This window comes from Centroberyx gerrardi, chromosome 1 (assembly GCF_048128805.1).
Source record: "Centroberyx gerrardi isolate f3 chromosome 1, fCenGer3.hap1.cur.20231027, whole genome shotgun sequence".
In the NCBI taxonomy this organism is placed as follows: Eukaryota; Metazoa; Chordata; class Actinopteri; order Beryciformes; family Berycidae; genus Centroberyx; species Centroberyx gerrardi.
In genome coordinates, this window is record NC_135997.1 from 21,290,315 (window position 1) to 21,306,554 (window position 16,240).

The 16,240-nt window shown below is 41.6% G+C and overlaps 1 protein-coding gene across 1 annotated transcript in view; it reads right to left on the bottom strand.

The window, feature by feature from the left end:
- Window positions 1–16,240, bottom strand: part of ush2a (Usher syndrome 2A (autosomal recessive, mild)) — a 242,629-nt gene that overhangs the window by 55,880 nt on the left and 170,509 nt on the right. The window contains exons 65-67 of the mRNA XM_071921972.2: window positions 13,424–13,621; window positions 12,818–12,972; window positions 5,692–5,890 (exon numbers count right to left, since the gene is read on the bottom strand). Coding sequence (XP_071778073.2) covers window positions 5,692–5,890; window positions 12,818–12,972; window positions 13,424–13,621 — 552 coding nt within the window. The remainder of the gene's footprint in view (window positions 1–5,691; window positions 5,891–12,817; window positions 12,973–13,423; window positions 13,622–16,240) is intronic.

The following is a 16,240-nucleotide window of genomic DNA, read 5'->3' on the forward strand; positions in this document are numbered from 1 at the left end:
AAAAAAAAAAAAATTGGACATCTAAGGTTTTCATCTGAAGAGCAAAATGATCTGAACACACGGAAAAGTAAATCAGTAATTCATGATTGTATCACCAGCCATTCACATTTTCATTATCAACTCGAGTTTCACTTGGAAATAAACAATTAAATGCATATTAATTTATCTTTTCCACCTCATCTTCCTCTTTTTACTGCTCTCCCATCCTCCCATTTCATGTCCTTTTTTCCTACATTCTGTCTATCCTAATTTGAGATATCTTTTGACCCTCACCAAAATAAATATTATCCTCTTCTTCTTCATACTCTTCTTCCGCCCTCCCTTTCTTCATCTCTTTCCCTTCAACTTTCTATCTCTCACACCTATGGCATGTTGACCCTTACAAAGTTATACTAACATTTTTTCTGATCTTCCTCCTCCTTTCCCAGAGTCAGGGGGATCCCCCTCTTTAGTTTTTTTCCTTTACTGGGACAGTAGGAAGGCTGAGAGGCTTCAGTACACACAGTAGGGGAAAAACAGGTGAGAAGGTTCTGGCAGGACCGACTCAGCAGGGAAACATGTGGTTCCACAACATCATCTCTGGGAAACTCCTCTATTCCCTCTTACTGATATAGCAAAGTGTTGGAGTCCCACTTTGTTTTGTTTTTTTACCGCAAGCTTGCTAAACCACTGCTGCACCATCCCCAACAATATAGTTCTGGGGGAAATTTTAGAAGGAATTTACAGGGTTTGGTTGGTAACTAGTTGGGTGAGAGACTCTTCGTCTGTGTAACATAAAACAATCTGCATTTCTAAAGCAGGACAGATGCAGGAGAGATACATGAAGGGAGACTTCTCATCTCTCTGCTCTCCCTTTTCCCACGTCTCCATCCTTTCCACCTATAGCAGGGACCAATCAGAGCATGGACTAAGAGGGGATGCATTAATAAATAAAAGAACATATTCTATTCCCCGCTGTTCTGAATTAATAATGAGCCTACAAAAGACCAATTAAACACATGATTAATGCCATAATCTATATAATTGCGGGCAATAATTCATTGTGGGCTAATGATAGCAATACTTAATATCGATTCACATGGGGGTATCTTAGCAGTGCTTAGTTCTTTCTATAAAATGTCACTTTTTGGTAATTGCTATTAATAAGGTTCTATTTGTTGCTTTTCCTGAGGCAAATCATTGATAAACAACAAACAAAAAAAAAACCATGTATTTCTCTTTTTTAATATTACTTTTGGCATCATAGAATACTTTTTATGGGGTTTTTGTAATTTTTTATTCTAACCATGCAAGCCAGTTAGGAGAAAATTGCTATTTGTAACAATAACCTTAATTTTGAGGCTACTTGCAATCATGGTGATTCACTTGTCAAATACCTCTGTCTTGCATGCTGACAAATAGAACTTAATGACGGTCCACTGTTCACATGTAGAAGTCACAACCTGCCATCCATAGGTGGATATTGTTAAGTGTTATACAGAAACTGTGTTTTTTCGTATAATTGCCAGCTGCCAACGCCTCCCACATGTAAAACTTGTTTCAAAGCTGTGGGACCAAAGCAAACCATAAATAACTAAAATGCCTGAAACACATGAATCCGAACTCCTAATTCCTGAATAGGTGACTTTTTGAAGATGTGAGGGATTCAACACTATATTTTTATGTGGTTATTGAAATGTAACTGGTATTCTCGTTTGAAATAAATTCATGACTATTTTTATCATTCAAAATAAATACAATTTTTCATTATAAGAGTCAATTAATCTTAACTCATTCTCCTTTAACTTACACTTCTTACTTAATACAGTACCAAACTTTGTGGCTTTGCTAGATTCCTACTGTAGATACTCTGTTATATATACTGTTTGAAACAACCAAAAATATACAGGCCATTTTTAAATGTATGCTTAGTGAATCAACCTTAAATTAGCTTTGATAAATTCTCATCTTAAATCAGCCGGATGTCCCTGTAAAAAAGCCAATTGATTTGAAAAACCTGATTATAATTCATACATAGGGAATCAAAATGTTTCTGAAAAAACAAAACAAACAAACAAAAAAACCCACGTAATTTCTCTACCTTGACGCATCCTTGGCCCTACAGATAGTTCAAAAAAGTTACGGTACAAGAGTGACTCAATCTAAAATCAACATTATTCCAGCTCAAAACGCGCCGCATTTCTCCAGATTCTTTGGTTTGCGTAAGCGAGTGTGAACTGTTCCAAAGTCTGGCTCTGACAGTGGTGAGCGCTACCATCGCAGGGACACAGAGAAGATGAATAATGGCGTATTAAACATTAAGGATGAGGGAGTAGCGGGGCAATTATTTCTGCTCATATTTCACTGAAAACACTTAGATACATCCATCCATCTTTTCATCTCTTCCACTCCTTCCTCCTTTTCTCCTTCACTCTGTCTTAGACAGTTTCATTCTGTGTACCTTTCGCTCCCCCGTTGTCTCATTTTGTCTGTCTTTACTCCTTACTTCACTCTCTCTCCCTCTCTCCCTCTCTCTGCCTACCTCTCTCACACTTTTTGCTCTTTTTCTATTTGAATCTCTCTCTTGCTCTCTCTCTCTCACCCTCTGTGTGTGTGTGTGTGTGCGTGTGTAATGCCTGAGGTGTAGGTGTAAGTGGTGGTTTGAAACCATCGCTAATAACGGCTATGATTTATCTGGCAGCTATTCATTACAATAACACTGCACATGGAGAGGGAGAGTTTGAGTGTGTAGGCATGTGTGTCTGTGTGTAAATGGATGTGTGTGTGTGTGTGTGTGTGTGTGTGTGTGTATGTATGTGTGTGTGTTTAGCCATTTGTGTCATAAAATTTTGGAACCTTTGCTGTGATGTCAAACTATCACACTGCCCGCATTTTCTTTGTACTGCTTACTGTATACTCTTAATGTAATAACAAACCAACTTCCGAACTGATCAGAAATTTCAAAATGTTGAAGAAAATACACTGAAAGTAGTTATACACACACAAGAACAGAAGTCTTGCCTTGTTTTCCCATTAAATAAAAGTTGTTTGTGGTGTCCTGGTTGCATTCCATGTCATGTACTTGTGTCATTCTACATTAAAATGAACTCCAACCTTTGTTGCATGTCACCCCCTTTCTCTCAAAGGAACGATGAGGAAGAGGAAGGGAGGCAAACAGGCATGAAGGGGTAAAGAGAGACAGAAAGACACTGAGAGACTGAGAGGGAGACAAAGAGAGGGACAGAATAAGATGGAGAGAAAGAGCAGGTGAGAGAGAGAGAGAGAGAGAGAGAGAGAGAGAGAGAGACTGCTCTAGTAGTGGTTTTGGCTGATTAGACAGGGTTTTCCAGTGTCTCACTGGGGGACAGGGGAATTTCACACACGCATGCTGGTTGCTTACACTGGCACATGGGGCTGGTACAGTATTACAGCACATTACCATCTCTATTTGGCATTGTTTGCTTTGCCTCATGCCTACACACGCATACACACACACGTCCTGCACACACATCTCCTGACCATACAAGCCAACCACAGGCACCATGGGAATAGTCTATTGGCTACTGGCAAAGCCGAGGCCTGGTCCGGGTCCAAGACACTGAGGAGAGCAGAGCTGTGAAGGGAAAATACTACTGAATTTCAGCTTTGGAATATGTCATTACTATGTTCTTGTACTCCACATACTTAAAGGGGTCAATCAAATTGGCTTCAGAATATTTTTCATTTTTATGGAGTAGATGAAGTTACTGAGACTCTACTGACTGTATCATAGAGATGTACTGTGACATGCTCTTTTATTTTAGCCCAGGATGTGAGCATATTCTATTGGTATTTTTGTTTTATTGTCTCTGAATGTCTCTCTATTCTGCGAACAACTACCTTCAACACACCACCCTTTACGCGTGTGTGTGTGTGTCTGTGTGTGTGTTGTGACTGATGGCAGAGGGCCAGCAACACTGCTCCTCCTCTGGGTAGATAAAAGAAGACCCACAAATCACCCAGTCTTGACACCACCATGTTTGTGTGTGTGCGTGTGTCTATATAACCAAGTACTATACTTCAGTTTGTCTGTGTGTGTACATGCTGTACTTTCAAGTGCGTTTTGTAAGAGCGGTGCTTTCACGCTGCTTCTGCTGTGCTGTTTGTGTACTTATACGTGTGTGTATCTACGCTTGTGTGAGTGATCCTTGAATTTGTGTATGTGCATGCCTGCATTTGTGTGTGTTTATGTGTGTGTTTGTGTGTGTGTCTGTGCATACATGACCGTGTTTGAGTGTGCTTCTGTGTTCGCTGCTCTGCTTGTGTGGCCATGCTCGTGCTTCTGTGTGTATGTGTGTGTGTGTGTGTGTATGTGTGTGTGTGTGTGTGTGTGTGTGTAAAGGGGCTGGGCCAGAGAGAGCATGGCGGGAATCAGGTGTAAATTCAGTCATTAGATGGCTTCCAGAAAACAGCATACATAAATAAACACATGACAAAGGAGAAGAGAGGAGAGGGGGGAGGAGAGAAGAGGACCGGACAGGTAAGCAGAGGGGAAGAAGAGGGAGGAGAGGAGAAGAGGAGGAGGCAAAGAGAGGAGAGGAGAGAATTCAGAGATGACAATGGGGAGGAGATGAAGAGAAGGATATACAGGAGAGTGAGGTGAGGAGATGATGGGGTGGGGAAAGGGGTGAGAGGTGTAGGAAGAGGAGAAGAGGAGACAAAAAGAAGAAAGGAGAGCAAAGATAAGGAGAGGTGGACGATACGGAGGAGAGGAGAACTGAGGAGTGGAGAGAAGAGGAGGAAAGGAGGGAGAGGGAAAAGAAAAAGGGGAGGGTAATGGAGAGGAAGAGAATGTCAGAAATGACAGAAATGAGTGGAAGAGAAGGGACAAGAAAGAAGAGAGAAAAAAGAAAAGAAAGATAAGGAGAAGAGAGGGGGAGGAGGGTATAAAAGGGTAGCGGGCAGAGGAGGAGGAGAGGAGAGGAGAGGAGGAGCAGAAAGGGGATATAAGAGAAGGGGGAGAACAGAGAGAGGAGTGATGGAGAGATGGGAGGATGAAAGCAGGAGGATGAGAGGAGCAGGGCAGGAGAGAAGGAGATCAGTGGAGGAAGAGAGGAGGAGGATAGGAGAGGGGATGGAGAAGAGGAGAGGAGATGGGAAGGAGAGGAAGAGAAGGGGAGGGGAGGAGGATAACAGGCGAGGGGAATCGGAAGACTGGAGAGGGGAAAAAGGAGACATGGATGATAAAAGAGTTGAAGAGATCCAGTGTAGAGGAGGAAAGGACAGGGCAGGAGAGGGGAAGCAGGTTAAGGGAGAGAGGGAGCGGAGGAGTGGAGGGGGAGAGCGAGGAAAGGTGAGGCAGAGGATGACAAGAGGAGGTGAAGAGAGGAGAGAGGAAGAATGGAAGAGGAAAAAGAGATGAAGAGAGGGAAAGAAGTGGAGAGGGAGAGAGAAGAAAGGAAACAAAAGACAATTTGACGTGTGCAATTTCTTTGTCCATCAGTGAGGATGTGTGTGTGTCTTAGTATATACAGTATATGTGTGCATAGATATACCTGTTTATGTGTTTGCTAGTGCCAGTAGTTTAATGGACAGCAAACTTGTGACCAGAAAAAGTAAATTAATCAACTATTTGGACCGACCTGGAAATTCTGGGAGGTGGAAGTGAACAAGACACGTTCTCCTCCCTACCTAAACAACTGCCATCCTGACGCTCCTGAGCATGTATCTTACCAGTCACAGTGTAATTTCTGGGTCCACCAGTGTGCGTGTATATGGTCCCGGTTCCAGTCTGGTTGAGGAGGTACCGCTGTACAATTCCATTGGCCCGGGTTGGCTCGGACCAGCTCACATGCAGGAAGGAGGGGCTTAAGGCTGTTACCATTGGAGACTGCACCCCCTCTGGGACTCCCTGGACCGTCACTGCCATCATCTAAACACGCATGTGGACATGGACACACACATCCAAACAAAGAGACAAAGGCGCACACACAGAGGCACAGATACACACATACATGCACAGACAGAAAGACAAAAACATACCATAAAATATGGTAAACACATTTCTCAATTTTTTTGAATGTACAAGTTACGCATAAAAGAGAGAATATTTCTGCTGTGATCACTTTGGAGAGCTATCATTCTGAACAATAAATAGTGATGAACATGACTGACATGACCACACCCTAATAAAATATTTTTATCCAAATTCAAAAGTTTCCTGTTTAAGCGAATAAAGACCATGTTGCTCATAGAAGCAAGACATTTGCCAAGCCAGTGAGCCCATTTATTTGCACATAACAGTTAAAAAACTAAAAATGTTACAATGTTACAACCTGCATTAGTGCCAAAACTTGGACTACCCCCAGTCTCCATTACTGCAAAAGCTTATAAGAGAAACAAATGTGGAAATATAATGTGCATATATGGTACTACATAATATAATATGTAGTACCATGTTGAGCTGTTGTAATTGTCCAAATTATTGGTAATATATAACATAGTACCACATTTTAGTATATGACTGTAAATACAGAGGTTTTTAGAGTGGCCTTTTTTACACCACTTTGCATTCTGTTGTTAATTCCTGGTGAAGAGGTGGGCATTGCCTGTGAATAGAGCCTGAATGCAGGGGCCAGAAAATCACAGGGAAAAAAATCTTCATTTTAAGTGACATTTAAGGCATTTAGCTGGCGATTTTACCCAGAGCAGCTTACAAAAAATGTGAAGATAGGGGTTTAGCAGCTTGCTGAAGGACAGTTCAAAAGGACATGTGGCTGTTATGGGGTTGAACCCTTGACCTTCCAGTTACAGGATGGTCTCTCCACTATGCTACACCCTGCCACCCATGTGCTGCTGATGGCATCACAGATAACCTGCCTTAAATGCAGTTTAACACACTTTTAGCATGTCAAAGAATTTCAATGAGGGCAGTTTTAACAATAAGCACTTTAATTGGGATGGACATGGAGGTTGTAATCAAAATGACCCCCAACCACCATTGCAACAAAAAAATGATAGGGTCAACCCATGCGGAAACATGATGCTTTATAATACAATGCTGTAGGTGTTGTGACTGTCCAGCTTATTGTTAATTCCTTCTGTAGTACCTGTGAGCGCCTGTGAACGCTGGCTGAATGTGGAGACCACAGAATCACAGGGCAATCTGCTGCTAATGGCAACAGGGATATCCTGCCTTAATAGACTGTCACTAGCACTTCCCCCACCTGTCCCACACACTGCTACGCTATTAGAACACTGCTACTACAACTAAACGGACACACACACACACACACACACACCTACACACCTACACACACACACACACACACACACACACACACACACACACACACAGGTACATGCAGGTATACACAGGCACACACAAAGGAGCTGGAAGAGAGGAAAGGGAAAATGAATCAGAGAAATGAAAGAGGGAGAAAAGAAGAAGAGAAGGAAGGTGCAGGGACGTATACGCTAGGCCAGTGAATGCTTCAGTCCGCTGTGAGCTTAGGCGTCTCTCAAGATTTTGCTCAAATGTAAAGAAAATGAAAGCCATGCACTCACCTATTTATATGTGAACTGCATACAGTAAACTTCTCACACATTATATGGGCATTGGGCTTTATTATGCAACTCTTTGCTGCAAGTGTAAAGGCCGGTACACATGATCAGTCAAAATTGCTTTGTGCTGGCTGGGCCATTATGGAAAGCGCAGTGACACCTGCCTCAGAGGCAGTGCTACCTTTGGCGTTGCACACCAGTTAGTAGAACTTTGTCCCAGTTTGCAGCTGACCTTCCAAAGCGCTTCCAATCACATTACAGCTTTATATAATGTATGTGTTGATGTACAAAGACGATAAGAGCAATTGCCCAGGCTTTGTTCTGATCTAAACTCAGGTGCATTGTACAAAAGTAAAACAATCGGCCACCGGTGGCCTAGAAGAAACGACTTGGCGTTTGAAGTGTTAATATCCCCCGTCTTCTTGTTACCATGTGCACTTCCATGATGATGTACTGTATCAACAAGCCTACCTACCCTCTACTTAGAAGTGAGAGCAGTGCACCTTCCTGGAAAATATCAAGCTAGAAGGCTGAGTGCAGTAAACGCATACAGAGCGGCTACAGTCAAATATGCTGAGTAAAGGCACACATGGATTTATTCCCATTTGCATTTAAAAGTTCTTACATTTTATAGTTTATTGGCAGGGTAGACAGTGAAATAAGTAAAAGTTGACATGGCTGACAGCATTACTGGCTCAGAAAAATATAAAGTACATTTTTATTTTTTACTCACAGATGATCAAAAACTACACAAGTGTGTGCCTTGCTAAAATCCCCCGGCCCATCTCCATATTTAAGGGAAAGGAGAGATGGAGGGATAGAGGAAGAGGGGATTGTGAGAGAAATATAGAAAAGAGAGGAGGGTAATGTAGGACATAGGGGATGACAGCGGGTGTAAGAGAGAGATTGGAGTTACGATCGAGGGAAGGAGTGAGGGTGAGAAGGAAGAAGATAGAGGTATAAAAGAAAGGGAAGAGGAGAGAAGGATTGGGAGACAGTGTGGAGGAGTGGAGCGTAAGATGGAGGGAATGATAGGAGACAAATAGCGGAGAGAAGAGGAGAAAGGGATTCGAAGAGAGGGGAGGACCAATCGCTCTTCCTCGCTCACTAAGTGACCAACCATATTACATCAGCACCTTCTGTTGTCACAGCAGGTGTGTGTGTGTGTGTGTGTGTGTGTGTGTGTGTGTGTGTGTGTGGGCTGAGGCCAGGTAATTGCAGTGGTGTATTGGGTTAGCCCAAGTTAGCCCATAATTGGGACTGTTTGGCCAATTTTCACTGGTGTACAAACTAATCCAACTCACTCACTTCCCACCCTCTACTGGGAGTGTGTGTGTTTGTGTGTGTCTATCTGTGTAAGAAAGAGGGGGGGGGAGAGAGAGAGAGAGAGAGAGAGAGAGAGAGAGAGAGAGAGTTGCTAGCTGAATGGAAAAAGTAGCCAGCTAGGGGGGATGGGGGCTCCTCAGAGAAAATATTTTGCCATGAGAGGTCAAGTTGGTGGCCTCCAATGCATTCTGATGGCTTCATTCTCTGCTGTACTGAAGCTAAACTCTAAGGACTGTTGAATGTGGCTGCCTGTCTCACATGTCAAGTGTATTAGACTAACACTTCAGACTCTCCGAAAGCAAAGGTTTTGTGGTAAGGGAGCACATGCCACAGATGGCTGTTGTACTTTTCGAATAAGACACTGTCAATCAACATAAATTCATTTGAGAGCTTTTCGTTTTGGGCTGTTCTATTGTGTACCTATGCAGAGATAATAATGGTAGTCTACCTGTTAACGAACTAAGCAATATACCATAGTTATATCAAAGTTTGCAATTTCACAGCTGTATACACAAAATTAAATCTGACATATCACATGTGGAAGTGTTTTTTTGTTTTTTTTTTAAAGAAAAGAAAGAATTGTAAATTACTGTTTAATCTATGCATACCTGTGTATTTTGTGTACTGTACTATAGAACCGAAAAACATATTTCTTAGAATATTTTAAGTGTCATGTTTTACTTTTTTATTAAAATCAACTGTCGATATTAATTTAGTATATCAGAGAAACGGAATAGCATCATCAATAACGCATACTCAACCCACTCTTTATAGCTCTCTACCCTTCCCTCTCTTTCTCGTGTACACACACACTGTCTCTCTGTCTTTCTCTAACACACACAGCTCTATAGTAAACAGAAAAACGTGATGCAGACTTAACTCATCATGGATTAAATGGTGTAGCTAAACCAAACCAGCGCCACCTATGATCAAACATGCTCAGTGACAAAATACTTGCACAAAAAAATAAAAACAACTGACCTGCTCAGACCTATCTGCCTTGACAGCCGATGAATTGCTTTGCCTTTCTGGCACATGAGGCTGCCAGCCACTGGTGTTTGGATAACGTTACTAGCTAACTGTAGCCCATTCATGAGAGCATCCACTGCCATGCACTGACTTCTTCAAGGGTAACAAAGTGAATTTGACAGTGCAAGTGCATGAGGAAGTGAGGGTCACATTAGTAGGCTGTTTACAAGGTGGGGCGATGGCAACAATATTCACAAACAGGCCCTCCAGGTGATGTGCTATCAGTGTGGTATATTTTATAGAACTTGAAAAATGAATGTGTGTGTGTGTACATGGGCATGTGTGTACGTGTGTCTGTGTTATTCTAGCTCAAAAAGCAGAATTCTATCACAGAACACAGACTGACCTCAGTGAAAGAAGCCTGAGGGTTGTTCCACAGGAAAACCTACTGGAATGTTCATCCATCCATCTTTCTTTCTCTTCATCTCTCCCACCATCTACCTCTCCTTCTCCTTTTACTGTATCTCTCTCCTACTGTACATCCATCAATTCCTCCATCCTTCCCAGCATGTTTACTGTATACATTAATGCATCTCTCTTTCTCTCGTTCTCACCCACCATCCATGTATCTCTCACTTCCTCCATTCAACCATCTATACCTCCCTCTCACCTCACCCTCTCTCATCCATCCACCCCTCCAGTGACATATCTACAGGCTTCCTTTCTAAGCAAAAACGTGCTCACCAAAATAATGAGATCTAAAATTAACTAAAAAAACCAAAACAAAACAAAACAAAAAAAAAGAAGGAAAAAAAAACAGCCAGAAAGACAGTTTTCAACGGCAGCTTTCATCACCTCTAAGCTGGAGAAATTAATTGTTGTGGTGATATCAGCTCGGCTACAGCCAGAGAGATAGCACGGGGGAGTTGTGTGTGAAGCTATTATGGACGCTATCACAAACATCAGGTAGGCTCAGCAAATCCACAGCCTCACAGAGAGAGGGAGAGCAGAAACGGGGCTAAATAACAACTTGTTCCAACATGGGAACAGCACAGAGTTCACACACACTGTGGAAACATCACACACTCTAGTTCTTCGTATAACGTTATTTTTTTGATATTAGACCATCTGCAATGAGAGTGGAAAACAGAGCGAACATGTTCGGTCATGGGAACAGTACAGAGGTCAGACACACAGACTCAGAAGAGTGGAAAGATCACATGTTGTAGTGAGTCTGTAGAGAATTAGAGCCTCAACTTGATCAAACTGCGGAAAGACAACAGCCAAAGATGATGTTTTACAGAAACCTGCATATGGGGAGACAGTTGTCGAGGGCTTCTAAAAAATGGGCATGTAGCTGGAAAGACACTGGTTCGAACCCTGGAACTGGGTGCAAAACGAAAATGAAAAGGCAGTTAACCCCCGGTTGCTCCAGAAAAGCTGTGCAGCAGCTAACAATAGAAGACTGTAGTTGAACTGGGCAGCTCCCTGTTGTGAATTTATATAACTCTATGAATGTGAAGCAGGGTCTTGTTGAAAAAGAACATGCATGCTCAGGCAATTTCCCCTGGATAAATAAAAGTTAAAAAATCAACACATTAACAATAAAATAGGCCAGGCAAATATTGTCTGATAAGGAGTCTAATACACACACACATAGGCTCGTCTGAGTAAACATGGAGTGTAGTGTATTACACACAAACAAGTGTAGTTGTCACACTTTTTACTACACGATTGCTGTACTGCTAGCTGTGCTGTTGCTCCTTCAGAAATAAATGTTTGGAGAGATTATTTTTGTTCTCTTCTGTGGCTCCGATTTCTTTCTGTTCTCTTTCTTTCTGACACACACACACACACACACACACACACACATGTTTCTCTTTTTTCTCTACGCACCTTTCTCTTTCTTCAAGTGTTCCAGCTAAATTAAAGGAGTGAACTAAACTACAGAGTAAGTGGTGCTTAGTTCAGTGAAGCTCAGACCATCTTTAGAAGAGCCATTAGCTAATCATATGGGGGAATAATGTCTTTATGAAATGAGGTGCTACAGCAGAATAAGACATATCCCCCCAGGATGAGGTGGGGAGAGAGAGAGAGAGAGAGAGAGAGAGAGGGAGAGAGAGAAAGAAAGAATAGAAGTAGCACAGACACAATCAAAAGAAAAGGCATTCCCATTCAACTGAACATTTTTCAGTCATTTCGTTTCTCTAATTATATAGCTGCCAAAAAATAATTAAATTATATTGTGTCCAAGGTTTCTAGATTAGTTGCTTAATAAACAATGTGCTCACTCGAGGGACTACTTATCCACAATATACTATATACACGGGTCGCACTCAGGACAATTCAGTTGAATAACTTCACTGTTTATTTACATAGTCAAGATGAGTGACAGAAAAAACAGCCAGACGTTTCGGCTCTGCTGCCTTCTTCAGTGGCTGTGTCTCAAAACAAATCCAGGACCAGAGATTAAATACCATCAGCATACACCACCCTAGTTAAAAGGGTCCAGCTTTTTTTTTTCCAGCTGTATGAGAGATGTGACTGGTAATTTAAGTTAATTGGCTACAGGTGGTGTATGCTGATGGTACTTAATCTCTGGTCCTGGATTTGTTTTGAGACACAGCCACTGAGGAATTCAATCTAGATGTTAATTTTGTCATGAACTGAAATGAAAATAAAAACAAGACTTGAAAAAATTAAACTAAAACTATCTTGTCTACTTGTAAGGTAGTCCCAAATTTAAATTTTTTGAGGATGAATTGAAAAATGAATGTAAATAAAAACAAAAAAACAAACCTTTTGCAAACATATACAAAATACATGTTATATCATTATACCTTTAAAAAATACCACCCCTACCAAAAATACTAAAACTGAATATGAAACTAAATAAAAAAAGAACTAATCCTAAACATTAATAAAAATGGAAATTAAAACTATCAAAGCCACATTGAAAACACACACATACACACACACACACACATCCACACCATCCTACCTGTGCACTGTCAGTACAACCAGCCCGGTTGCAGGCCCGTAGCTGGTAGCTGTACTCCTGGAAAGGCCTGATCCCACCCACATCAGTGAAACTGTTCTCATCACCACGGTAACGCTCCTGTCCATCACGCAGCACAACGTAGTGGGTGATGTTACCTGGTGAATTAGAATTAGAAGGGAGTGAAATTCAATAACCCAAGTGAGATTTCTCTTAATATGCCACTGTTAAATGAGCGGTGATAGTGACCATCAGCGCTGTACAGCTGCAGATGGAGAGCAGACATTTTGGCTCTGGGCTATCGTCAGTGTCAGTGTTGTGATGACACTGAGGATAGCTTACGGTTGAATAGATTTGAAAATCTTGTCTTATAAGTGCACACTACATTAATGATGAGGTTGATGAGGTTGCTGGATAGGGGTTGAAAATCAATCTACATCATACTTTTGTCTTTACTGTATCTATACTGCAGCCCCCACTCAATTTAATTGAACTGAACCCAATCTATGGAGAAGGGGCTTTTGTGTCTCTACTGTATCCAAACATCCAAAAAGCAATGATATTAATGAGACACACACACACACATGTAGACACACTGAGCCTACATACCGTTAGGCCTGGAAGGGGCTTGCCAATGCAACTGGATGATGTCATCTCTGTCGCCTAGGCGACTCCAACGGGGCGGTGCCACTCCCCAGGGTTTGTCCTCATTGGTGGTCACTGTGGTAACATCACTGGAGCCTTGTCCAAAGCTGTTCCAACCCCTTACTCTGTACTCATAGGTGGTAAAGGGCTCCAAGTCAGAGTCTGTTAGGAAGGAGGGAGGGAAGGAAGGAAGGAAGGAAGGAAGGAAGGAAGGAAGGAAGGGAGAGAGAAAGGTAGGAAAGAAGGAAGGGAGAAAGGAAAAAAGACAGGAAAGAGACAAGAAGGAAAGCAGGGAAGGAGTTGAGGAAGAAAATGATCAATAAATCAATTAGTAAATTAATCAATTAATTACCAATACTGAACGTCTACATCTTTATATTTAAAAGTTTAAATTATTATCAATAGCATACATAGTATAGCCTCCAATTGCTACCGTGCAAACAATCAGTCAATTTGTTATGAGTACTTCCTGAAAAAATATTATTATTATTAATACAATGATGATTGTGCATTGATAGAAAAAGACTACAAATCCAAATCTGAGTTTATCAAATAATCACTAAATTTTCAACAATATCAGAACATAAACTTGCATCTCCGGAAAGTTGATTTCTTAGCAATTAGGGGGAAAAAGTGTTCATTGCTGCATCCTGCATTTCTTTAATCTGTACAAAACATTGTGAATGGGCACCATCAGGGTTAGGGATTCAATTGTTGCTGGGTCCATCCATACTATAGCATGCACTCCCAGTAGTAAAAGGAGCTTTGGATAAAATCATTCACCAAAGGGAATATTGTGTACTCAGATTATGAATAAGTGGTTAATAGAGATGGTATGGAGATAGCAGCGAAATAATTTTGCTCAACCTAAAATCTTTAAAGTAATACTGCACTTATAGTATATATATATATATATATATATAGAGTATAACATTTCTATATGTCATTTATGAAACATTTGGCAGATGTGTGTATCCAAAGCACCTCACAGTACCATTAGTTCCATCTTTGAGAACGCCTCGGGAGTCATATTGTCAATGAAAGCGGACATTATATGAACATATACCAAACATATGCACAATCACTGGTGCATAGCTGTAAAGTGTAGCCAGTGACTGAAGCATTATGGGAGACAGATCCTTAACAACCCTTCTGGTGAGGTATACATACAGACACATATATACATACAGATGCACATGCACACACACTCACTCACACACACACTCACACAGAATGCATTGTTTTTAAGAGTGCTGAGGGACTGCTGCTGTAAATGGGATTGTGCTTTAACCAGCAGTCTGGGACTCTTGTCTTTACTACTGTGATATACTGGAGCAGCAAAACACACACAGGCACACACACAGAAAACTGAATATGTGTGCACAGACACATGCCTAAAAACTGAGTGTGAATGAAAATTAATTCAGATAAATATATGCTGTCGATAAGTCTATGTGCATGTGTGGAGCTATCTGTGTGTCTAATCCAGCAGAGTTTCTTTCTCAGAGAAATATAGTATACTAGCTCTGTGTGCATGTGTGTGTGTGTGTGTGTGTGTGTGTGTGTGTGTGTGTGTGTGTGTGTGTGTGTGTGTGTGCATGAGAAACATCTGGTGTATGGTGGGGTGGCGACAGCTTTATGTGCCTCTGCCCAGATGGTGTCACAGCATCGTCTAGAAACACTCTTATCCTAACCGCCCCATGCCAGCCACACACACACATATGTACACTAATGCACACACACACACACACAAACAAACTAATGCAAACACATAGACATGTACATACATAGAAGTACATTCCATGCACAGGCACACATAAATAGTAACAAACTGGGACACAAACACACCATGATACACACACACATGTATTTATGAATGCATGACCACCCAGACACACACACACATATACCCACAACCACCATTAGTCTTGATTAAACAGACGTAACTACCCAAATAAATAATGTGTGGAGAGAGTGAAAATCCTGACATACACACCCACACACACCAGCACACACACACACACACACACACACACACATTCCCGCTCCCTTTGGGCTGATAAATAGTAGAGAATGTTGAAATGGCATTTAAACGCCCATCTCTAAGTTTTAATGACACACCAGCGCACGGTGCCGAGAGAGTTACCACGTTACAGCTATTAACGTACACTGCAACAGCTGTCTCGGAGTGTGTGTGTGTGTGCGCGTGTGTGTGTGTGAGCCTGTGGAAGGGCATCTGTTTCTGAAGCCCCTTGATTGCAGTGGCTGACACACTTGGTGTAAATGCAGCATTGCTTTCTGCAGGCTCCCATTTTCTATAGGCAGTGTGTTTCGGAGATGGATATATTCTGTCTATATTATACTTCGTAGTGGCTCGGGGGACTAAAGTGAGACTCGTAATTCCTGGCAAAGTCGTAAGTCGTAAGTCAACACATCAGGGGTCAAAAAGATGACAAAAAACAAAAAAAACACTACAGCTAGGGGGGTCCAGTGGCATGCTCCCCCCGGAGAGAAAATCATGAAAAAATGAATGTGTAAAAACCTATTTCTAGTAAAAAACAAACAGAATGATCAGCAGAGGGTGAAAATATGTTTCATGAACACTTCCATGTCGTTTTGAGCCATGAAGTTGCTCAAGGATATTCCCACATCATGTCACATACACTACAGCAACAACATTCACAAAGCGAGGGGCTCACATGACTACCTTTCCTCATTCTGAAACAGAGACTCCTTTTTGTGCGGTGAATTTTCAAGTAGTCAATCGCATGTTTGTCCAAT